The sequence below is a fragment of the Motacilla alba genome, chromosome 27 (assembly GCF_015832195.1).
Source record: "Motacilla alba alba isolate MOTALB_02 chromosome 27, Motacilla_alba_V1.0_pri, whole genome shotgun sequence".
Lineage (NCBI taxonomy): Eukaryota > Metazoa > Chordata > Aves > Passeriformes > Motacillidae > Motacilla > Motacilla alba.
In genome coordinates, this window is record NC_052042.1 from 1,698,327 (window position 1) to 1,723,068 (window position 24,742).

Below are 24,742 nucleotides of genomic sequence, written 5' to 3' on the forward strand. Positions count from 1 at the left end.
GGGTCCTGGAGTAGTGTCACACAGAGCAGGGGGAGCAGCAGGACATAGGGGAGCCCTGTGTCATCTCCCAGAGAGGTGGGTCATGCTCTAAAGGGGGTTCCCACAGGAGAATTCCAGGCTTCAGACATCCTTACATCCCCTTGAAAAAACCAAGCCAACCTGCTCTGTGTGGGATGGGTAAAAAGACCCATCCAAGCCCAAGGTGTGACAGAGCCGCAGAGTCACCTGCTGTGGGGAAGGACACGTTTCCATCCCCAAAACCATGTCCAGCAGCCCAAGCATTGAACTGCCACCCAAGACACTCCAGCAGGAGTGTGCTGAGCTGCCTGTACTCACCACACCTCTATCCCCCAGGTCCAGGGCGTCCCAGGTGAAGCCCTGGGGCAGGGTGTAGGGCTCCTGGCGGATATTGTCCTTGTCCGGCTCCACCGGGCCGTGGGTGTTCACCACTTCTCCTGGAACACAGAGCAGGGAGCATGAAGAAGTTTGAAATAGGGGTCTCCTCGAGCCAGGTCTCATAAGCTCTTGGAGATCTGTTTCACACCCAAGATAGCTCAGCTACCTTAGAAAGCACAAAATCAGCAGGATGGCTCCTGTGGGAGTGTTGGAAACCAAAAGGTTTTAATAAAAGGCAAAATAACAAACTCTTTACAGAGAAAAAACAAGCCAGGTGCAAGAGGTCCTTGCTCCTGGTAAAACACCTCACAAAAGCCATTAGTTTCTTTGTTCTCTTTCTAGTAAATTGCTCGGATGGGACTTTTTGGCTCCTGTCCAATTAGCTATCCTTAAGTTTGAGGTGAAGTCCCCCAGGTCCTATGAGGTGTCTTTTTCGCTAATTGAGAAAAGAAACTTCAGAGCTTTTTTCCTTTATAAGGGGATAGAACACAGTTTTGTCACTCTGTCAACAAGGGGCACATTCCTACAGAAGTTCTCTGCTGTGTGAGGCCAAGCCTCCACAACACCTCAATCTGGTGTCCAAGGTGCCTCACGTCTCCCACCCTTGCAGTGGCAGTCAGGGATTGTCACTTCACCCACCCAGTTTGGGACATGACCATGGGCAAGGAATCAAAACTTCCAGGGCAAGGCTGGAGCCCGCTGGGTGACCAAACACAGCCACAGCTGCATCCTCCAGCTCCACACGTGATCCTGATCCTTCCCCATCCCCACAATCCCAGCCTGGGCCAGCACTTTCCCGTGAGCAGCTCCATGGGACAGGGATCTCCTGCCAGCTCTGGCCACTGCCACTTGGCAAGTGCCAGGGTTTCCTGCCCACTGTGCCTAAAGAAGAGCTGCAGTGAACAACACAACGTTTGTTGTAAAACCACTGACTCCTAAAAGCCCTGATTGAGCCAGGAGGTGTCAGCTTGAGCTCTGGCTGTCCCAGGGATGTCAGTCCAGCAGCATCACTTCAGTGCTGCCAGGAAAAGCAAGTTGTGCTAATTAGGAACTCCCTTAAAAAGGCATTGAAATGGTTCCCAAGCAATGGGGAGGTGATGAAAGCCCAGAGCAAGAACTTCCCCCATCACACCCACCCCAGGCAGCTTCCAGAAACACTCACCCCTGGCTGCCCTCTCTGTTTTGAGCAGGTGCTGAACTGTTTAGAGATCTGGCCCCAAAAATCCCACAGCACTTCTGTTATCTGGCCCTAAATAGCCCCATGCCATGTGCCAGAGAACGCCAGGACCAGGAGTGCTGGGACACAGTGAGTGGCAGCAGCCACCAGCCTGGTGTAGGGAGGAACAAACTGCTTTATGCCTGCTCCTCCTCAGGAGTGTGCCTCCCACACCTTCCACCCTTTCCCCAGGGTTTTCCCAAGCAGAAATGATGTTTCCCAAGCCCAGTATCCTTGGAAAAAAGGGCAAATGCAAGACTTTGCTGTCTCACACGACCATGTGCCATCTCACTGGGATTTTCCCAACTTAAAGTCAAGATTGGTGCTCCCAGGAAAGTTTTTGAGACCCAAAAAAGCCTCACAGTGGTGTGGACAACATGGAATGGGAATCAAACACTGCACCTGCAGCAAAAGGGACACAAACCCACGAAGGGAAATACTGAAGAGCAGCAACTCTGAAGCCATGACAAGTTTTGGATAAATCTAGAAAATTGTGGGCTTGGACTCACTCTCTAGTTCCCCTGAGCTCTGGGGGATGCAGATGAGGAGAGACTTAAATTAAGTTCTCCCAGGCACCCCAATCAGCCTGGGAATGAGCCTTCCAGACAGGCAGCTCTCCTGGCACATCTGCTCTGAGAGCTCCTGCCATGGTGTCAGTGGCAGACCACAGGCTGCCAGGAGCAAGAGGAAGGGCTGGAGCAAAGCCCAGAGCTGGGAAGCACCACTGGGATGTTTACAAGGGACCAAGAGATGGGGCTCCTCATCCTTAGATGCTCATGGCAGCTTGGGGTGGAGCTGCTTTACGTTTGTGCTTCCCCTCTCCTGGCTCAGCTGCAGCTCCTGCCTGTGCCAGAGAGGGATGTGGGCCCAGCAGAACAAGGATGTGGCAGCTCAGCACTGCACCTGCTCCCCAGAGCTGCTCCCTGCCCCAGCTCACCCCAAGTTACCTTCCCCACCAAGGATCTCTGTCTGGGAAGCTCCAACCCCCAGGAAGGGGAGAGCTGCACAGCTCTGAGCCCAGCTCAGGATGTGGCAACACCACACACAAAACTTGGGTACAGAGGGCTGGGGAGACCCAACTCCACGGCTAAGGATGGCAATTAAGGGATGCAAATACAGGAGGCATCAGGTCAGATGTCTGAAGGGGTTCCTTGTCCCCCATCCACCTAGCCCACACTGCTGCATGGTGGGGAAGTGGTTTTGGTGCCTTTGAAGCCCAGGCCAGGCAGGGACTCACTTGGTGGCCACAGATCAGCACCTCCAGGCTTCTCTGAGGGCTTCCTGGAGCAGCCTGGGGACTACAAGGCCTCCACCAGGACCCACAGGACGTCGAGGGGCTACACATACCTAGCTTGGGCACTGGCTGTGTGTCCCAGAACTGGTAGCTCCTCTTGCTGGCTTCCTCCATGGTTTTGGCAGGCCCCTGACCTACAGAGAAGAGCTCGATGGCTTTTTGAATCTCCTGGATCCTCTCAGCAGGTAAAGAGTTCACCTGAGGGCACAGAAGGAGGGTGGAAAGACAAAATGAGTAAGCTGAGCCTCCAGGTCTGCATGTGGGCTCCTCATCAGGGGAACGTGGAGCTGATCCTGTTAGGGGGTACTGGCAGGAAAGGGAGAACAGGCAGGAACCTCCCTTCCCATCCTCAGTCCTTGACAGGATGCATGAACCCTTTCACCAGCCACCTGCCCCTCACCTAGACCTGGTTTCTAGGCACTCCCAGGACAAAGGGGATGGCAGAATTTTCTGAAAAATGCTTTAAGCTTCAGTTAAGTGGATGCTATGAGCCCCAGGAGCAAACCTCCCCACCTGACATCCTGCAGAGACAGATGGATCACCCCACACCCAGCACCTGAGATGCTTTCAGTGGCTTTTCTCTCACTGTTCAGCCTCCTCCCTCTAAGCTGGATCTGTATCCACAAACTGTAGCTTCCAGAGGAGTCCCTGGACACCAGGGACTGGGACAAGGCAGAGAGGTTGAGTCAAGATGAAAGACACTTTCATCCTTCCTCTTCCTCTGCACTGAATTCCCAAGCCCAGCTCCTCTCTGATCCCTGAGGAATTTAGTTTGAAAAACACAAAGCCCCAATTTAAAGCTCTGCAGTGTCAGATGGACAGAATATTCAAAATATTTGGACAGGAACCGGCATCAGACAGAAAACAGCCTCTGCTGATATGTGTCCTCTGCCACAGGATCAGAGGGGACAAGAGGGCCAGGAGGGTCAAACCCTGTGTGTCCCATGCTGCTTCCTGAATCACTGGGTGCTGGACAGGATCAGGCAAAGCCCAGAGGGATAAGATAGACCCTGCTCTCCCCAGCTGCTGTTCTTGGGATCATTGAGCAAAAAATCCACACCACCAGATGTCACCTCCGTGCTGCTGCAGGCAGGACTCACCTGGCAGGTGGCAGCTCCTGCCTGTGACAGGCAGCTGCTGTCTGGGAAGAGAAACTTGAGGGGCTAATCTGACCCTGGAACTGGCTGAGATATCCAGCCAAGGACTGCATTATTCCTGGAGGGCTCTGCAAACACCTTCTGCACCAACAGCAATTCCCACACGTGGAGCCAGGCTGGGAAATCACTCTAAATCTGAAGCTTTTTGAGCAACCAAGTGCCTAAAACCAGGGCTGGGAACTCTTTCCTTGGCCTAAGTAACAGTGGAGAGGTTTGGGATGGGGCTGGCTGTTGTGGGGGGGGGGGCAAGATTCTGGAAAGGGGTTGGTCACCTTCACTGGCTGGTCCTGAGCCTGGTCAGGCTGGTCTCCTCCTCCTTTCTCTTTCTTCCGTTTGGGTTTCTTTTTCTTCTTTTTGGCTCCGCTGTCATTTGCTGGACTCAGGCCCCTGGGGAACAAAAGAAACATCATTGGAGCCTTGGGGTTTTCTTTTGTTTTGGTTTCTGAGGCACTCTAAAGAAAATGCAGGCTCCCTGCTGAGTCCCAGTCTCCAGGAAGGGGAATACTCCGTGCACAGAGGGTGCAGCCAAGCGCCCACCCCACGGCACAGAACTCCCAAAAAGGGACCAGCACCAACACCTCCCACCCCACAGGAATGCTGGGCAGTGGGGACTGTGCCCTGTGCTGCAGGTGACCACATCCCTGCTCTGCCACCCGTGCCCAAATCCACCCTGTGGAGTGGTGGGATGCTCAGCTTTGGCTTTTTCCTCTTCTCCAAGCCCAAGGATAGATGTGGAAGCACAAAACACAGCTCCAGCCCCAGGGATGAGGCCCCAGAGCAGGTTCAGGCACCACGGAGAGGTCACTGGCCAAGGACACTGTGCCAAGTGTCACCTCACCTGCAGAGGTGGCGCTCGAGGGAGATGAGGCTGTTTATTGAAAATTACTATATTGTTATGCTGGAGCTGGAAAATTGAGAGTGAGGAGCAAATCTCTGGGAGTGCAGGGTGAAAGTGCCCACACCAGGGCACAGCTCCTCCTTCCAGAGCTGCAGGGCAGCCCTGGACACCCAGATCATTATCATCCCCAAACAGCTGCTGGTGTGAAACCCCTCACTGAGCCTGGCCTTTGTTCCAGCAGCATCCTGATGCCAAAACCCAGGAGAGATGCCTGCTCCCAGCATGGCAGATGGCAACTCATGACGATGATCTTGTGATCCTGCCCGGGATGACCTGACACAGGACAGTCACTGCTGTGGGGGAGCTGGGAGCTGGCTACAGCCTCTGAGACAGTCAGGGTTCAGGGGGAAATCCAGCCCTGGAGAGGCTGGAGCAGGTCTGAGGGGAAGGGTGAGAGGGGAAGGAGGGGCCAGGAGAGCTCTGCCAGCTGCCAGCACATGGCCCAGCCCTGTCCTGCCCCTCAGTGCTGCCCAGCAGGGTCAGCACACAGCCAGTGCACTTGTACTCCACAACACAGGTGTCGCCCTCCTTGCACCCCAAAAACAACTCCCACAGCAGGGACAACCCCACAGATGTGACCTGCCCAGAGCACCAGCCTGGAATCCCCCCACACAAGCACAGTTTCATGTCTTTACCAAACACAAGATAGTGGTAAGAAGAGGGGGGAGCAGGAAAAAAACAAGAAATTAGTTGGAAAATATGTTGGAGCAGCATTCAACTACTTATTTCAGCAAGGAGAAACTGTGAGGAAAACAGAGCTTGGGAGGTGGAAGGTGTCCCTGCCCAAGGCAGGGGGTGGAACTGGATGATCTTCAAGGTCCCTTCCAACCCAACCACTCCATGCAATTCCTGGGCTGAGCAGTAAGAAGGTTATGAAACTGGGGAAAAGTGGATGGAGAAATGTTTTTGGAGGGATGAAGCCGGGAGATGCCTGTGGATATAGAACAGAAAGCCAACATGATGGGCTGCACTGCCCTGGGGAGCAGGGAAGCATGGTTTGCAGGACACAGAGCTGCTGGGCTGGGGAAGCTTTTCCTCTGGATAAAACCTGAAGAGCAGCAGAGCCTCTGCAGACAGCACACGCTGGGGAAAAGGATCCCCATCCATCAGCAGAGCCTGGGTGGGACACCAGACCATGGAAGCATTCCTGGTGTGGGAACAAGCAGTGGTTCAGGGCAAGCTGCTCCACAAAAGGGGGTGAAGAGAAGCCCCACCTTCTTCTCCAGAAGAACATGAAGGGAGGGGAGCAGGAGCAAAGCCACAGCTCCAAGGTCCAGCGCCCGTGGTGCTGCTGCACCATCCCTGGAGCGAATCTCACCTTCCCTCCACTGCCAGGAAAGGGCTTTGCCTCCACCTGGGAGATGCTGCTTGGACGTGACAGCAGCAGCAATGCCAGCATAGCGCTGCTGACACCACTATTGATTTTAGTGACAAATGTGTGATGGCTTTTTTAACTCTCTGGGGAGGAGCACAGGCAAATCCTGGCCACACTGAAGTCCTGGGATGAGCAAAGCCACCTTGGAGCTGCAATAAACACATCCAAACCGTTTCCTATCAATTCTGACACCACAAACTGACAGCACCAGGAGAATTCCTGAGCACACCCCAAGGGCTGACACTGGAAGTTGCCCCTTCTAAAGGGAAGGGACACGTGTTCCCAGCTCACCTGCACACTGGGATGCTGCAGGTGTCAGTTGTGACAGACAAAATGCTCCCCTCGTACTCTGTCAGCATTGCTTTGCTTCATAAATCAGAGCTGCCAACTCCCAGCTTGGTGCTAATGAGCTCAGCCCATCCACGCCGGGCTCGCAGCTGAAAGCTCTGAGAAAATTCCTCCCTGATTTATGAGCAAAGCTGTCGTGACCTGGAAGAAATCAAGGTGGCAGAAGGTGGGATGAGGTTTTGCATTCCAGGTGGCATGGCCTGGGGAAGGGCCCTGCTCCAGCCAGGAGATGAAAACCAACCTGGCCGAGGAGGCACCAGCATGAAGGAAAGTGCAGGAAAGCCCAAAGGTCCCACTCACTACACCCAGAGAAGCAACAATTACAGGTATTTTCTATTTTAAATCTATTTAGGAAAGCAAATCTCTTCTTTCCCCGGGGTAGCTACACCACCCAGACACTCTCCAAATTAATGACAATGCCCCACCAGTGTCCTGGGACAAACCACCACCCAAAATCTCAGCAACTGCAGCTGGCCTGACACAGCTGAGAGGGCTGGAGCAGTTTCATCCCCAGGAAGGGTGAGCTGCCAGCCCAGCTCACATCCCACAGCCTTCCCAGCTGCATTTAAGGCCTTTTTTTCCTCCCTTTGCACTGAGAAATGAAGCAGCTGCACAAAGGCACCTTGGCTGCACTGTGCAAACATCTCCCAGCTCCCTGTGGGATCACCATAGTCTCTTTTCTGGCTAAGGAAAACCCTTTTCCCTTCTCCTGGGAAAGGCATCCCCACCACCATGGCCACCACTTAGCACTCCAATCCCTCCTTTCCTGTTTCCAGGTGGCTCCTTGAGTTGAAGGCAAAGGCTCCAGCCCCAACCACTGCCCAGAAAACAACCCCTGTGACCTGAGTGATCTTGAAAATTGATTTTTTGGAAGCACTTAAAGCCAGCAACCAGGCTTGTTCAGGGTGAGACTGGCTCTGCTCCACCAGCTCAGCCCCTCTAGAGGCTGGAAAACCCCAGACTCACCCAGTAACAAACTGGTGCTCAGGACCCACTAATCCACCCCTGGATCCATGGGTGCTCCCAAAGCTGAGGGAGGAAGCACAAGGGGAACAACTCCAGCTGTGGGCAGCTCCCTCAGCCCGCTGGGAGGCTGGAAGTGTCAGATGAGAAGGGAGTAGATCCCTGCTCTGTATTTAGGTGCACGAAAATCCTTCTGCCATCCCAGGGGCTAATCAGGCACGGTGCTTAGGCTGTAATCTCTGTAATCTCGTTAGGGGCTGAGGCAGGGAGGATCTCCAGATGGCAGAGCTCAGCTCCCAGAGCCCAGCGTGCCACCAGTGCGCTCCCTACAACTGATCCCACGTGCTGGAGCTCAGGGCCTGTCCCAGGAACCCCTTCTCACGGCTAAGAGCAGGCAGGGATTGCCAAACCCACTGCAGCCCCTCTGGAAAAGCCCCTCTGCCCCCTCACGCCCCATGCAGCCGTGCCACAGCGCACTGCCAAACCCTTCCTGCCTGGAACAGCTTCCCCAGGTGGTTCTGAACTGTTCCAGAGGACTGGGACACTCCCATCCCTGCTGTCACCACTGCCCTCAGCGCCTGTGAGGTGACAAACCCCACCAGGCTGAGCCCATGCAATGTTCCTGCGTCCCCAGAAGCAGGGAATAAATCCTCCACAGCCACCAGGGACACAGCAGAAGCTCCCTCCACACAAAAGGAAACGTGAAAAACAAGCAAGTGGGATTATTTTCTTTGGAAAATCAGCTTGGATAGCCACAGCAGAGAGCAGGGCAGCCACTTCCCCACGCTGACACAGGACTGAGGCTGAGGAAACTCAATTCCTCTTTCCTGTCCTTAAAAGGAAAGGAAGTATTGCTTTCACTAAGGAATACTTTCATGTTTTAAACCTCAGGGCCAAGATCCAGCGAGTCCCAGCACAAACTGGCACGGGCAGGGCTCTGAGTGTGGCCCTACAAACCCTGGCAGCTCAAAGCCCTTCCCTCGCCCTGTTTTTGGGGACAGTGTCACCGGGGTGACAGGACACACTCCCACACCCTGCTCTAATGGGATGGATGGTATGGAATCAACAGAATTAACAACTGTGCATCCAGTAAGAACACCATCCTCCTTCCCACCACTGGGTCTCTCCCTGGTGCTTTTTGGGGGTTTGCCAGACAGCTCCACAGCCTCCCTGCCTCGTGCTCCTTACGGCTGTGCCCACCAGCCACACTTCTGCTGTCATTTCCCAAGCTATCCAAACTGTTTCCTACTGGATATTCCCCAGGCTGCCTGTGGTGGCCCAGCTCCTCGAGGTGGCCAGAGTGATGCCCGGGACGCCAGGAGGGCTCCAGAACACACCTTTTCCTGGCAAAGGGCAGGAGGAACCGCTGGGCTGGGGAGCAGCAGTGATTGAGCACCGTGTCTCCTCTGCTCGGCTCTGGCTTCCACAAACCTAATCATGTCAGAGGGAAAGAAAATAAAAATCTCCCCAAGCACGGCTAAACCGATTAAACTGAGACACGGTGCCACACCCGGGAGGCAAATGAAATAGAAATGGGCAGCTGTGCTGTCATAAAAAAGCCTCTGTGATATTTCTTCTTCTGTGACCTTTTATTCGCTGAGTTCCTGGGAAGGGGGGATTGCCAATGGAAAGCTGCTGGTGGAGGGACAAGGGTTCTCCAAGCCCGTGGTGTCTGCTCTGCAGGGCTGGGGAAGCAGCACCAGGAGAGCAGGAGGAGCCCAGGGAGGCTCAGGTGCAGGAAAAACAAAGTGCAGAACTGCAGGAAACCTCTGGAACGCCACACGCTGATGTTGCCAGTCCCAGCAGGAACGAGGACAGAGCCTCTCCTGCAAATCCCAGGCACGGTGAGGCAGCTCTGCTGTATTAATTAAGGCAGTGATTAATGAGGGTGCCACGTTAAGCATTCCAGCTCTTCCCTACTGAGATAAGGACCTGCCTTGCTGCCTGTGCTCACTCCCTGCCTTGTTGTTGTTATTCCACCATTCCATAGCCCTGGAGGCTGCGCTCCTCCAACCACGAGACAATGTAGGCAGAGCTTTGCAAAACCCTGGGCTGTGTTTAGGATAACGACGGGATGAGTGTGCAGAAACCCGGGATTATTCCAGGGATGCCACCTGCTCCGGAAAGCAGCATCACGCGTGCCATCGTGCCACCACCCTGGGTGTCACCGCGGGGATGGAGATGCCACGAGTGGGCTGAGGCTTCTGCGGGAGGGCAGAGGGAATGTGGGGAGACACACCCTAACGCAAAGCCAGGAAGAGCTGCTAAATGGGCTCATTTCTGCCCGAAAAAGGCACTCGGGCTCCGTCCCGGCCGCCCCGCAGGCACCGCAGCCGTCACCCATCCATGCCGCGGCCGCGCCCGACCCTGCTGAGCTTCGGACACGCGCCCGCAGCGGGCGTGAATGGGCGCCAGCGGCACCGCCCCCCCGCCAGACTGACCGGCGCCTCGACCAATCGCTTCCCGGGATGCTGCCCAGCGACCAATCAGCGCGCCCAAGGGGCGGGGCGCCTCTCACTTCCCAGCCGTTCCTCGCCTCAATGGGCCCGGGCGCCGCCGCGGCACGCGGTCCCGGCCGCCGCTCACCCCCGGTTGGAGCCATGCTCCGCCTCGTTCTCGCAGTCGCTGCAATGCTCGTGGTCGTTCTCCTCCGCCGCCGGCCGCGAAGGCCTCGCCGGTGGCCGCCTCACTGCTGTCTCACTGTCGTCCGCCATCTTCAACGGGGCCTCCGCGCGTGCCGCACCCCCGCAACAAAGCGCGCCGCGATTGGCCGGCGGGCCGTGAGGCATGCCGGGAGTGGTAGTCTGCGTGGGCTCGCGGGGGCCGGGCTGCGCCGGGGCAGGGACTACAATTCCCGTCAGGTCTCTGGGGGTGTCTAGGGGCGGGCCGCCGGTGGCGGGAAAGCTCCCTCACACCGGGCAGCCGTGGATGCCCCGGCGGACGGAGAGCCGCGGCCCGTTCCCCGCCGAAGCCGCGGTGCTCGCGCCTCCGCCCGTTTCCTCCTTGAGGGATGGGTCGGGTCTAATGAGAGCGGCGCCGATTGGCTGGGAGAAACGCCCCCGCTCCCGCCAGCCAATAGGCGCGCGGGACACTGCGGCGCGCGTGAAGCCGGGCGGAGGGTGAGTGCTGAGGGCGGGGGCCATGGCGGCCCCGCGGGGGCGGTCAAGGTGGTTGTGGCGGCGGCTCTTTCCCCGCCGCTTAACGATGTATCGGGGATTCTTCCTGTTGGCTGCAGCCTCCTCGAGCCAAACACCAGCTCTCTCAGCCCCAGCAGAGACGGGGAGGGCCGGGTGAGGATGGTGCTGGAGGATACGGTCCAGCTTCATGCCCAGTCTCTGCTCTTGCCGGACGGATGGATGGAGGCTGGCAGCTTGTGCTGTGCTCAAAACCCCCAGGAGTTGGGACACGGGAATTTTGGAGCACTTAGTTATTTGAAAAACATTTCCTCAGTGCCCTGGGTGCATCTCCCCATTCCTCACTGCAGGAACAGCTCACCGAGTTTTCCAGCCTGGCCAGCCTCTGTGCCTCATGTTCTGGTTTTTCCCCATGTCTGGTTTAGTTGGAGCAGGCCAAATATATCTCCCCCAAAAATGGTGTGTTTTGGGGAAAACTGGTGTTGGCTCCTGCCAGTAACATCTGCAGGAGCAAGCTGCCCTCTCCCCTCGTGTGCAGTTCAAACCAGAGCTTATTAAATATTGATGCCTGAGATCTTGCCGGCCCTTGGACAGCACGAGTGTTCAGATCCCTGACTGGCCCTGCTTTCCAGGAGAACCCTTCAAAGGGCTGCCTTCCCCTGCAGTAATTCCTGTGGAGGAGGGACAGAAATAGCAGGGTTTTGCGAGCAAGTCCCAGCTGAGGCTGGAGGCCAGAACGCTGGGCTTCCTGCAGTTAAAGCCCTGTTTACAAGGGCAGGAGAGTTTTCAGTGTATTTTTACAAAGTGTATTTGTTTCAGTATATTTTTTACCAAGCAGGAGCCTCCACTGCCATGATCCAGCTCCTCCTGGTGCCTCCTCCTACAGGCTGCAGCAGTGGGAGGATAAAGTCCTGCTGGGATAAATAAACAGCCCCTCTGCCACTGCCCCCCGTGGGGCCAGGTCCTGCTTGGGATGTCCGTCAGCCTCCCCAGTCACTGCTGTTTGCTGTTCATATTTTGGCCCTCTCTTTTTCCTGTCGGGTCCCCCTTGTTGCTGCTGGAGCTCTCCCCCTCTGCTGTCCTGCTGTCTGGAAAAGGGAAGGAGCACGGGCTGCTCCAGCTCTGCCCCTTCCCTCTGCCTCCGGCTGCCACAGGACTCGCCCACCCCCTCCTGCCCCCCAGACTGTGGGTTTGGCTCCTGTTTGTAGGACTGAATTGTGGCTGGAGTGCCTTTTTTTGTTGTTTTCCAGCCAAAGGGTGGCAGTGCTGTGTTCCCTGCCCTCCTGCAGCCCCTGCTGTCCTGGGGTGCCACTCACGGGGCACCGTGGGCACCCGGTTCCTTTGTGGGCAGAGTTTTTGGGGGGCTGGTGATGTCTGGAGGGAGGGTGGAGATCAAAGGCAGGTTAGGCAGAGAGAAGGTGCCCGGGATTGTTGGGGCTGGGCTGCCAGGAGGGAGCAGGGTCTGGGCAAGGGGAGGCCAAAGGGTGGCTGCCAGCAGCCCGTGGCTCCTGGCCAAAGGTGACAAAGGAGCCGATTCCTTCTCAGCTGTAGCAGTGGCAGGTTCAGCTCCTCAGCCCTGCTGTCACCCGGGATGAGGTGTCAGCAAAGTCAGAGCTGCTGTCCTCGGGGCTCTGCAGGGCTCGGCTGCTCTGGGCTGGCTGCAGGAGGACGCTGTGCCCTGCTGGGGCTGCTGTGTTTTTGGGATGCACATACTCACGGTCCCCTCAGCTCTCCAGAGCTGCCTCTGTGTGGCTGAATCCTTTGGTTGTGAGAGCACACGAGCAGGATTTGGAGGATTGCAGGTCTGCACTGAGCAGGGAGGTGTCTGCAGGAGCTGTGGCAGCCGTGTTACCAGCCCCCTCCAGGGGAGCCCGATCTGTGCTCAGGGCAGCTCACAGACACCAGTTTGCTGCTCAGAGCTGTGAGTTCCCTGTCCTTCGGGCTGCCACTGGTGTGGGAATGGGATTCCCTGAGTGCCTTGTGGGCTCTGCTGGTGCCAGAGATGGCTGAGCTTTCATACCTGGCTGCAGGGATTGAGCAGGGCTCTCCGTCTCAGGCCTCCTGTGTCCCAGTGCTGCCTCGGATACTGTCTGAGTTCTGCCCTTTTTCACTGCTCCTGGGTCACCCTCTACAAGCCTGCCAGAAATTTCCTGATTTCTCTGAGCAGATCCAGAGGAGGTCATGGAGATGCATCAAGGGCTGGGGCCCCTCTGGAGCCAGGCTGGGAGAGCTGGGGGTGTTCACCTGGAGAAGAGAAGGACCCAGGAAGAGCTCAGAGCCCCTTCCAGTGCCTAAAGGGGCTCCAAGAGGGACTTTGGCAAGGGCTTGGAGTGGCAGGACAAGGGGAAATGTCTTCCCACTGCCAGATGGAATACTGGGAAGGAATTCTTCCCTGTGAGGGTGAGCAGGCCCTGGCACAGGGTGCCCACAGCAGCTGTGGCTGCCCCTGGATCCCTGGAAGTGTTCCAGGCCAGGCTGGACAGGGCTTGGAGCAGCCTGGGACAGTGGAAGGTGTCCCTGCCCATACCAGGAGTTGGATGGGCTTTAGGATCTCTTCCAACCCAAACAATTCCATGATTCCACGGTCAGGGTTTTGTAGATGGGGCTCTGGTTTGATGAGTGGAGATGCCAAAGGGGAATGAGTTGCTGGAGGTGCAGATAAAGCAGCTGGAGGATCTTAGTGCTGGCTCAAGGGGCACATCCAGAGACGCGTTGTTTAATCCAACACTGTCCTCCAGCCCGTGGAACACCCAGCTCAGAGGGCGTCAAAATCCTGCTGATGTCTCAGTGCCACCCTGACAAAGCAGGAAAATGAGCTTTGAATGAAGTTGCCTGTTTGGGACTAAATATTTGATGCGCTCAGCACGAACAGAATGGCCTGTCTGGCGTGTTCTCCAGCTCTCCCGTTTCCCTCGCAGAGCACCATGTTCCTGGTGGGACTCTCGGGTGGGATCGCGTCGGGGAAGAGCTCGGTGGTGGCCGTGCTGCGGGAGCTGGGCTGTGCCGTGATCGATGCCGATGTCATTGCCAGGCAGGGTGAGTTTTCCAGAGCTGCTCGGAGGTTCCCCTGACAACCGGGATGGCTGCTGACGGCAGAGGGTGCTCTGGGCACATGGCAGAAGGGTTTCCCTCCCGCTTCCCAGCCTCAGCTGCCCCGGGGGGCATTGGAACGGGGATGTATTAGTAATAAAGAAAAAAAAGAAGATCATGACCTAATAAACACTGTGGGGAGATTGTTCTCTGAGTTTCCATCCCCTAGCGTGTGATGCTTCCCAGCTTTGAAAGCCAGCTCTGGGCAAAAAGAAATGTGGTTCCCTGGCAAATGGGATGCCTTGGCGAGTCCGACACGCCCCCTGAGCCCCAGGACACCCGTCCTGTCACTCAGTTGCGTTGGTGGCCGAAAGAGAATGTCCCTCTGTCATGGATGTTGTTTTTCTGGTGATACTGAGAGATGAGACCTCAAAATTATTGTGCTAAAAAAAAAAAAAAAAAAAAAAAAACCAAAACACAAAAAAAAACACCCAACCAAAAAAAACCAAACAAACCCCACCAAACCAAAATAAAAACCCCAAACAACAACAACAAAAAAGGCTTGTGCTGCTTGGGCTGGAGAAAAACCCCAGAATCCCAGATCTATTGACTAGTAGGACCAGAGCAGACCTTGTTTTCCCTGATTACCTGTGAGATGTTAATCCCTTCACCCCACCAGGATAACGAGGAGAGCAGAGGTTGTCCAGAGCAGCTGTGGCTGCCCCTGGATCCCTGGAAGTGTCCAAGGTCAGGCTGGACAGGGCCTGGAGCCACCTGGGACAGTAGAAGGTGTCCCTGCCCATGGCAGGGGTGGCACTGGGTGACTTTTCTCCCCAAACCAGTCTGGGTTTCTGAGGGCTGTGGATCCTGCATGCAGCAGGTTTGGGGTCTGCTGCTGAGCCATGGTGCAGTGGTGTCATTTGGAAGTGCCTGAGCTTTTCTGTTTGGTGAAGAACTTACTGTGTAGCCACTCAAAGCTGCGATGCTTTAACATTTTATTGCACTGTAATTCCCCTGGAGGTGCAGGAAATTTGCTGGAGGTGCTAAAAGCCCTCGGAGACGGTAAGAAAACACTACAGATACTCTGTGCAAGTTTTCTGCCAATCACTTTATTTTGCACCAATTCCTTTTTTATATGTGTTTGTTTACTGTATGGATTTCACCCATCCTGAACCAGCCTCCCTGTGATATTCCACAGGAGAAAAAAATTGGTCTTAAAGACTTTTATGAGGTTGGCCTGAGGTGACAACCTGTGGCAATGTTCCTGGATTTGGGAGAGATGATTATCTGCGGTCTGTCCTTCGCTGTGGTTACCCTCAGCTGGAGCTTAATTATGGTTTTATTGCTTCTTCCCTTTTGTTGGGGATTTTTTTTTTTTTTGGTGGCTTTAAAGTTATACACTCCTGTAACGTCAGAGCCCCTGCAAGGGCTGACTGGGGATTGGGCTTTCAGAAGGTTTTCCTGTTCATTTTCCTGAAGAATTTAGTGTCTAATGTGAAAGACAGTAAAAAAAACCACCTCAGCAGCATCCAGAGCCAAGTTACAGCAGTGAGTATACACACAGCGCTGAAGTCTTCAGCTGGTCCTGGCTCCTTTGGGATCTCCCTGCTCCATCCCTGCTGGGAATTGGCTCAGCCCAGCTGCTCTCCCAGCCTTGGCGGGTGGCCATCTCCGTGTCCTCCTGCCCACCCTGCTGACTGCTCACCCTGAGCAGCAGCACGTGCCAGGAGGGTTGTGGTGCTGAATTAATGTCTGCAGGACTTCCATCTTCCAGGTGTCAGCCCTCAAAGGGACCTTGGGCTGGCAGGAGCTGCTGGGCTGTGCAGATGTGGTGCCAGGACAGATGTGCTGGAGGCAGATGTGCTGCCAGGGCGAGCATCAGCTCTGTAGTGAATGAGCAAACCCCATCTGAGGGCGATTACTGATGCAAACACCGACTGTGCTGTAAAACTGCCTCTCACCCCCAGCTGTTTGATGTTCTCAGTGGTGCAGCCCCACTCCAAGGCCCATCAGCAGATCCTGCAGCACTTTGGCACCGAGATCCTCCTGGAGAACGGCGAGATAAATCGTGAGGCTCTCGGAAGCATTATCTTCTCCCAGCCAGAGAAACGGCGGCTGCTGAACTCCATCACCCACCCCGAGATCCTGAAGGAGATGCTGAAGCAGATCCTGAAGTACTTCGTGCTCGGTAAGAGGCCTTGGCCAGCCTGCCAGGACTCCTGCTTGGGCAGGAGCCATCCCTGCTCCCTCTGCCTTTGGTTTGAATGTGGGGAGAGGGACAGGGATGACAGAGGAAGGAAAGGGACATTGAGTGACAGCCTTTGTGCTCTGCCTGCGGTGGCCTTTGGTGTCAGTGTTTGGAGGATTCATTCCTGATTCACTCCTGCCTTTCACTGCTGCCCTTCGCCGCTTTCCTCTGCGGTTTCAAGTGTATCTGTAAGGCCTGGGAGCAGCTTTGCTGAGATTACCGACCGGATAATGCCACGCTCCTGAAATGGCCACATATCCCTCCCTGCCCCCAGCCTGCTCCAGCCTCACTGCGAGCTGTGGAGCCCTCTGAGTGTCGATAAGGTGAGGGATGGGCTGACAGCTGTGGCTTCCAAAGCCCCACGTTCCCCCTGATAAATGGAACAAATGCAGCTGTCAGGCTGGGCTGGGGAAATGCCAGATAAGATCACCAGCTGTTCCAGAGGTCTCCATGCAGACAGACAGATGCCTTAATAGAGTCAGTCTGGATTGGTGGTGCTTATCAGAGCTGAGCCCTGGGAGAGCTGAACAGGCTGGGGCACCACAGGGCCGAGCTCTGCTGCGGGGTGAGGAGGAGAAGGAAGCACACAGGAAGCAACAGGCAGGAATGCCAGGAGCCAGAGATGGAGTCTTGAACTCGGGGCTGCGGGCTGAGGAGGCGGATGCTGTTCTGGCCCTCAGCTAAAGTGCTGTGTGGCTTCAGCAGGCTGCTTTGTCCTCATTAGTCAGGATTTAATGATTTGGGATAGCTGGATGTTGTCTCTGAGGATCACTGTGTAAGGAAAGCTCTGATCGATCAAATCAGAGGGCAGCGAGAAGCCTCTCAGGGCGGAGGTGCTGGTGGAATGGTGGCTCCTTGGATGATGATGTCTTTGTCAAGACTTTGGTGTGGGCAGCTCGGTTTTAGGGGGGCTATAAAGAGGGGACACCAGCCTGAGTTGTCCCTATGACTGGGGGACACACAGGGGAGTGAAATAATGACTTAAAGCTTTTCCCTCCACTCACCCTCTCCCCCAGACTCAGCAGGGCATCTCCCACCTCCCCAAACACTGGCCAAGGGCAGAGGCGTGGAGTGATTGACTGTGAGAAGCTCTGCTCCCTGTGGGTCAGAGGTTTTAAACCAAACTCAGCCAGTTTTGGTGAGAGTTCAGCCCTTGGGCTGTGCCTGGAGGCTCCCCCCACATTTCAGTGTCACAGCTGCAGGAGGTCTGTGGGGATTTCCTTGCTCCCCTTGGAAAAATGGAGCTGTTTGGCCAAAGCTTTTCATAAAGGGAGGAAAGCTGAGCGGGGAAATGTTGGCTCAGATGGCTGCAGCCTGGTGAAGTCTTGGACAAGAGCAGGAGTGGAGAGCAGATCCTGCTGTGGGCACTGCTTCCCGGGAGAGGCCAGCACAGCACACAGCTGCTGCTCCTGCCAGCCAGGCACTGCTGCTCTCATTTCAGCTCCTCGTTTCAGCTCCTCATTATATTTCTGCAGTTTCACCTTTGGTCTGGAGCAGCCAGGTTAGGGTTGATTTTTTTTTTTTTTCCTCTGGAAACTTGGAATGAAACCATTTCCTCCCTGTGAGAGGGAGGAGGGCCAGCAGGCTCTGCTCTGCTTGGCTGTGATCATGGAGCTGTAGAGCTCCTGCTTGCTTTGCTTTTCCTGGCCGTGGTGTGTGTGCAGCATGAGGGATTTGGGAATGAGTGTTAACTCTGTTCCCTTTTTTGGGGAATGCTGCCATTTCCACAGGCTACCGCTACGTGATCCTCGACATCCCTCTGCTCTTTGAGACCCGTGGATTGACCAGGTTTATGCAATACACAGTGCTGGTTTATTGGTAAGTGCTCTGGGAACCACGAGGACAGGGACAAAGCCATCTCTCTCAGAGAGGACCATCATGTGTCTCCGCTGTGGTGAGGGTTCAGCCTCAGCCCAGGTGCAAAGCTCATTGAGAGAAGGAACACCTCCCTTTATAGTGCATGAGGGCCTTCCCGAGCTTTCCCTGGAGCCATCAGAGAGGGGATTCACTGCCTTTGGGCCTCCCACAGCCCACGCTCCATCAGGGCAGGATCTGGGGCACTGTTACAGGCTGTGTGAATGCTGAGAACAGTGGTGGCTCTGCTGATCCAAGTGCAGGCTGGCTGTGTCAGAAATGACAAGGGGGCGCCTCTCTCATTCCCACTTTATCCCAGTGTTTCCCCCTGGTGCCCGAGGAAGGCAGGTCCCCCGTCCCCTCCCAGCCCCAGCTCAGCCCCGTGCTCCGCCCGGCAGTGACCCCCCGACGCAGCTGGCGCGGCTGATGAAGAGGAGCGGGCTGGGCGCGGCCGAGGCCGAAGCTCGGATCAGCTCCCAGCTGCCTCTGGAGGAGAAGCGCCGGTGGGCGACCCACGTCATCGACAACTCCGGGGACTGGGAGAGCACTCGCCGGCAGGTCCTGCAGCTGCACACTCGCCTCGAGGATTCCCTGGATTTCCTCTGGGCACGGCTGGTGGTGGGCACGGCTGTTGCCGGGCTCGGAGGGCTGGTGTTCCTTCTCATCCGGCATTTCATCTCTTAATTCACCTTTTCTCTTAGGCAGGGAAGGGGCCTGAATTTCCCCGTTTGAAAAGGGCAGTGAAAGGCCACCTCTGTTAATGAGCTTTGCCAGCTGAATGCAGACAGCGGTGTGAGGCATCTCCTTGCACACTTCCCAAGGTGAACACAGCCAGAGGTTTTTTCAGGCACATTCTCCCTGCTCAGGTTCTCACCCACCAGCTGTGCCTGTGGGATGACGCCCTTGTCCCCATGTGGGTCTCTGTTGTGGGATTTCAGTGAGCTGAGGCACTTTAATCTGGGACATCTCACTTTAATCAGGTACAATCTCACTTTAATGTCTTCCAGGACAATCTTTTTCCTAGGGCTGGGTGAATTCTCAGGCCCTGTTATTGCCTCCAGTGTCCCCTGGGGTGACTCCCCATAGCTCAGCCCTCCTCATCCAAATTTAGATTTGGGATTTCCCCTCTTTCATGTTGATTTAATAGAAACTTGTTCAATCAGCGAGGGGGAGGACAGCACCTCATTCACATGGATCAGGTGTTCAGCTTGCTGCCCTCCCCCCTGCCCTCTGCCTCTGTGGCCATCACTCATGGGTCACCCTGGGCTTTGGATCCAAGGGTGTGATCCAGCCTGGAGCAGGCTGAGACCTGGGCTCTGCCTCATTCAAACTCATTTCCTGCTGTTTGAGCTTCCTTCAGCGGCAGTTCCCCGGTGGGAGAGCCGAGCCTGGGCGAGGCGGGTGCTGGGTCTTCACTTTTGTTTTAATAAAACACTGAAAGCAGCTGCTCCACATCCCGTGGCTCTTCCCAGGCTGCTCCCAGGCTGCTCCTATGCCGGGGCACGGCTGCGCTCTGTAAAGTTCAGCACACGCAGGAAGAGCTGCCGGCCGCTCCTGCTTTTCCCAGTAAACATCCCTGAGCTGCTCCAGGAGCTGCTTGGAGCTTCAGCCCTGCCATGGCCTTCCTTGGTGGGGCTGTGGGCACCCCACTGGGTGGGTCTGGCTTGCTGGGATGTGATCCTGGACCTGCTGTGGTTCTCTGTGGCCAGCACGTTTCCTCTGGGGTACCCCTGTCCCCAGTGCCACTGCTTGTCCCCACACTTTGAGAAAGGTGGATGCTGCCAGCCCCTGGCCACCTCCCTGCACATGGTGATCCCTGGCATGCTCCAGGATGTTCCCACCCTCATGCCTGGCCTTGGGCCTGTGAGGCAATGTCCTGCCTGTTCCCTGTGCCATCCTTTAGGCACAGGGACCTTCTCAGGGTGTCCCCAGCCAGCATGTGCCCCTTTTTTGGGCCAGGCACCCTTCCACCTTCGTCCTCCCCTGAGCCCCAGTGTGCACCCGCAGCTCCCGTGTCTCACTCACCTGGAGGGACCTGGTGGTCCCTGTGCAGCTCCAGGGAGCCTCCGTGAGCTGGAGCGCCCACCTGGCCACCCCGACTCTTCCAGCCGTACCCGAGCTCTGACCCCTCCGTGCTCTAAATGCTCCGTAATTGTGCAGTGCCGCCGGAGTCCCTGGCAGGCAGCCATAAATCAGGGCCGGAGCGGGATTTCTCGGCCGAGATAAGAGCCGGTTCCGCCTCCCTCCCGCCCGCCTCCGCGATAAATGGGGCCCGGGGTGGAAGGATGGAGCGAGACGGGGCGTAATCGCATTTGGCGCTTCGCTCCCGCCCGGCTGACGTTCGCCCGCCGCTAACGAGTTTAGCGGAGCCGGGAAAGCGAGCGGATCCAGGGGCATGGTGAGGCACAGGGCTGCCCACGGCCGGGGGAGCCTGCTGCGGGGGCCCTGGGCTGAGCTGGGGGCTGACCCCCTGCGTGGGCTGCGGGCCCAGGCGTTGGCACCCACGGGGAAAGGGCTCTGGAGCTTGGCTATGGAGTTGTGTCCGTGGGAGCTGTGCGGTGCCCACCCGTGGGTGCTGCCCGGGATTGCCTCAGCACCAGCAGTCCCACTCCTGCCCATCCCACACCCCAGCCAAACCCCCTCGGGGACAAGCCCATGGCCACCTGTGGCCGTGGCAGTGGCCTCGGCCATCCCCTGCCAGTGACAGATGGCTCAGCCTCCTGGACCGGGTGGTAGCGGCCATCAGTGGCCATGGAGGGGGCCCGGAGGACACCCTGGCTGTGCCCCCCGAGCGGGCTCCACATGGGCTCCCAAAGCCCGTGGGTGCCGATGGAGGATCCTGGGTGCCGATGGAGGATCCTGGGTGCCGATGGAGGATCCTGGGTGCTGATGGAGGATCCTGGGTGCCGATGGAGGATCCTGGGTGCCGATGGAGGATCCTGGGTGCCGATGGAGGATCGCGGGTGCCGATGGAGGATCCTGGGTGCTGATGGAGGATCGCGGGTGCCGATGGAGGATCCTGGGTGCCAATGGAGGATCGCGGGTGCCGATGGAGGATCCTGGGTGCCGATGGAGGATCCTGGGTGCTGATGGAGGATCGCGGGTGCTGCACCTCGGCCCCAGCCCGGGCACAGCCCCGGCCCCGCGCGTTGAGGCCGCCCCAGCTCGCCGCACGTCCCGCCATCGATCGCGGAGCAGCCGCCACCGTCACCGCGGGCCCGCGCCCACCGGGGCGGCTCGAGCAGAGCCGGCCCCGCGCCGCGAAGCCAAATATTTGACTGTGCAAATTGGCGGCCGGATCGATTCTGCTGCGGCTGGCGGGGGCTCGTGACAGTCGGACCCTCCTCCTGCCGCACCTCTGCTCCTGCAGTCCCTTCCGAACCGGAGCGGCCCCACCTGGAGCCCTGCCTTCCCCAGTGCACCCCCTTCCTGGGGCACCCCCTCTCCTCTGCACCCCTTCCTCGGAGCATCCCCTTCCCCATTCCTGCAACCTCCCTTTCTTGGAGCTCCATCCCTGGAGCACCCCCTTCGCAGAGCACCCCCTCCCTGGGGTAACCCCTTCCTCAGAGCACCCCTTCCCTGGCGTACCCCGTTCCTGGAGCCCCCCTTCCTTGGAGCATCCTCCATGGGACACCCGCTGGGCCAGGGGGTGGGGTCCGATGTCCCCCCACGAAGCTGCAGGTACAGGGTGATGTCCCCCCATGGGGCGTGTCCCCAGGTGTGAACTGGGGGGGCGCCTCAATACCCACAAGGGTGAACAGGCGGGGTTGGGTGAGTGTGGTGTCATTGCATGGCACTGGTGTCACCAGTGTCACTGCATGGCGTCTGTCGTCACAGGTGTCACTGTCACTGCACAGCCTCCGGGGTGTGGCACAGTGTCAGTGTCGCTGCACACCTCCCTGGGGTGGCACATAGTGTCACCGTGGCTGCACAGCCCCACTCGTGTCACACGGAGCTGCTGCGCAGCCCTGCGGTGTTGCACAGCTTCACTGTTGCTCCCTGGAGTGTCACATGGTGTCACTGTCACCGCGCAGTGCACAGGGTGTCACTGTCACTGCGGGGCCGCCGGGTGCCACGCAGTGTCACTGCAGCTCCCGTGGATTGTCACACAGAGTCACCGTCAGTGCCTGGTGCTGGGGCTGTCACACAATGCTATGTCACTGCGTGGCCCACGGGGTGTCACCCCCTGTCACCGTCACCGCCGGCCCACAGTGTATGGTCCAGTGTCACTGTCACTGCATGGCCCACGGGGTGTCACCCACTGTCACCGTCACTGCACAGCCTGGGGCGCCACATACCGTCACCGTGCAGGACCCTCCCTGGTGCCACCCCTGCACACCCCATCGCTGGCACCCACTTGTCACTGCGCGCCCCTCCGTGTCACACCCCGCCCCCAGCGGCCGTGGGGCACCCCCGCGACAGCACAGCTGGTGCCAGCAGCCCAAATCCCGGCTGCTCCCGCCCCACGTCACCCTGGGGGACACGTCCCCGAGCCCGTCCCCTCCGCCAGCCGTGCGGCCGTCGCCTCCCAGCACTCACCACCGGCGCTAATTAACTGCCGGTGTTGGCAGCCCTTAATTGCCGCGCGGTGGGAGGGTGACGGGCCCCGCCGTGTCCGTAATGAGAGGCAGCGTGACGGGGACAGGGACGGGGGATGCGCCACACACACCTTGCCCTCCCCCTGCCTGCGGCCGGGCTCCCCCCGCTGGGCAAGGGACGGTGCCGGGTGCTGGGCTGGGACATGCCGGGATGGCGCTGGCCCCGGGGCCGGCCCGCTAGCCAGCCCCTGGATCCGCTGGCTGGCCACCAGCCTCCTGCTCAGCTAGCCAGGCAAGCAGACGGGCAGCTGGACGGGCAACCTGATGGTGGCCAACTGGCCAGCCAGGCAATCAGCCATCTGGCCAACTGGCCAGCCAGGCAACCACCCCACCAGCCAAAGCCAGCCCACCCCAGCCATCGCCCCTCCATCCAGCCAGCCCACCCCAGCCATCGCCCCTCCATCCAGCCAGCTGGGTGTCCCACGAGCCCGCTCACTGCCAGTAAGCCAGCTGGCCACCAACCAGCGGCTCACCAACCAGCCTCACTTGGCCTTCAAGGCCAGCAGACAGCTGGCCCTCCCTGCTCACAGCTGAATGTCCCTGTCCCGTGGCCCTTCCAGAGCCCATCCTGAGGACACAGTTGGAATTTGGGGACAGCATCCAAACTCCTGCACACAGCCACTCCCTCCCCGGGCTCGTCACCGTGGGCCGACACTGGGCTCGTTGGTAGTGTCCAGCTCTGTCTTGATTCCAGCTGAGCCACGTGGGCTGAGCCACGGAGGGGGGCACAATGTCCCGGTCCCCCTGGCCAAGCGTGGTCCTATGGGCAGCATCTGCCACAATGCCAGGAGGGGAAACTGAGGCACGGCACAGCGCCGGCCCAACGAGCCCCCTGCCCAGGCCCGGCCACCCTTGCCCTTCCCCAAATCCTCCTCCATGAGTTCCACAGCGAGCGGGAGGTGGCGGGCACAGCCACCCCCGGCCAAAGCGGCGCCCCTGGAGCATTGATTGTCCCCGTCCCCGCTGCCGGCGTCCCCAGCATGGCCCATCCGCCCCCGCGCCGCGTTGCCAAAGCAAACAGCCGAGGGCTCGGCCGGCATCGATTCCGCGGGAGCTGCTGTTTGCTTAACCTTTGCAGAGGAGCGGCGGGCGTCGAGCGGAGCCGCAGCCACCGCCGCAACAGCTGCAGCCACCGCTGTCACTGCTGCCACCACAGCCACCGCTGCCACCACAGCCCTGCAGCCACCTCAACTGTTACTGCCACCACCATCACTGCAGCCACCACCGCAACCACCGCAGCTGTAACAGGCACTGTTGTCACCGCTGCAGCCACCATTGCAGCAGCCACGAGCACTGCTGCCACCGCTGCCACCACAGCCACTGCGGCCACCACCACTACCACTGCAGTCACTGCTGTCACTGCAATCACTGCTGCCATCGCTGCCACCACAACCACAGCAGCCACTGCTGCCGCCACCGCCTGCCTTTGTCCCTTTCCCGCCTCCCGCCCTCCCAAAAGTGGCCACCCGGAGCTCTGCCGATCCATTCCCTGTGCCCAGGTGGGTGGAGCTGGTTTGAGGGCCTGCCCTGCACCCCCTCCCCATGCAGGGCTTGGGGACAGGGAGCACCTCAAGGGTTCCAGCCAGTGTCACCTGGGGTGTTGTAGCCCCCATACAGTGCTGCTGTCCCACAGGCTGTCCTGGCTCTGCACCCGCCTCTCGGGCCACAGCTTAGGGACATGGTGGCCGAGGGTGGTGGCCTTGCCATGGGGACAGGGTGGCCCAGAGTGATGCCGTGGCCTGGGGTGGTGGCTATGCCAAGGGGACCCAATGTCCTGTGGCAGCAAGGTGACCTGGGGCTGTGTCCCCACCATGAGGATGCAGCAGCCAGTACCAGGGATGTCCCCTGAGCCTCCAGGTGAGACGAGTGCCCTGATGCGGCCAGGGCGTGCCTGTCCTCCCTCTGTGTCCCCACCAAGGCCACCCTGTCCCCACGCAGAGCCCCTGCCCACCCGGGCCACCCCGTCCCCACGCTGCTGGTGACTCACGCAGCCCGTGACCTCGCCAGGCGTATTTTTAGGCGCTTGTTAAAACAGAAAGATAACGAGGAATAGGGGGGTGTGGAGAGGGGGGTGACAAAAATGATGGAGAAAAGACGCAGGGAAACAGCTGGTGACATAATGGAAACAAACTTTGAGGGGGGAATACAGTGCTGGCAGCACCCCCACCCCAAAATACACTCCCCCTCCCCAGCCTTGTAAAGACCCCAGGAATAATTGCCTCCTTAAAGGT

General features: G+C 58.1%; 2 protein-coding genes across 3 annotated transcripts in view; one reads left to right on the forward strand and one right to left on the reverse strand.

Annotated features, from left to right (window-relative positions):
- Nucleotides 1-10,624, reverse strand: part of NMT1 (N-myristoyltransferase 1) — an 18,487-nt gene extending 7,863 nt beyond the window's left edge. Inside the window, exons 1-4 of the mRNA XM_038163016.1 lie at nucleotides 10,234-10,624; nucleotides 4,336-4,450; nucleotides 2,960-3,104; nucleotides 337-455 (exon numbers count right to left, since the gene is read on the reverse strand). Of these exons, the coding sequence (XP_038018944.1) occupies nucleotides 337-455; nucleotides 2,960-3,104; nucleotides 4,336-4,450; nucleotides 10,234-10,436 (582 nt within the window). The 5' untranslated portion in view covers nucleotides 10,437-10,624. The remainder of the gene's footprint in view (nucleotides 1-336; nucleotides 456-2,959; nucleotides 3,105-4,335; nucleotides 4,451-10,233) is intronic.
- A 10-nt stretch (nucleotides 10,625-10,634) lies between these two features.
- On the forward strand, nucleotides 10,635-19,367 carry DCAKD (dephospho-CoA kinase domain containing). 2 transcript variants are annotated; one of them, XM_038163017.1, is made up of 5 exons: nucleotides 10,635-10,766; nucleotides 13,700-13,817; nucleotides 15,796-15,999; nucleotides 17,790-17,877; nucleotides 18,312-19,367. In XM_038163017.1, exons 2-5 carry the CDS (start codon nucleotides 13,706-13,708, stop codon nucleotides 18,595-18,597), a joined length of 690 nt encoding a protein of 229 aa, XP_038018945.1. In that variant the 5' UTR covers nucleotides 10,635-10,766; nucleotides 13,700-13,705; the 3' UTR covers nucleotides 18,598-19,367. The 2 variants fall into 2 exon arrangements, with proteins under 2 accessions (XP_038018945.1, XP_038018946.1); XM_038163018.1 differs by lacking the exon at nucleotides 10,635-10,766 and adding an exon at nucleotides 10,779-10,937.
- The last annotated feature ends 5,375 nt before the right edge of the window (nucleotides 19,368-24,742 follow it).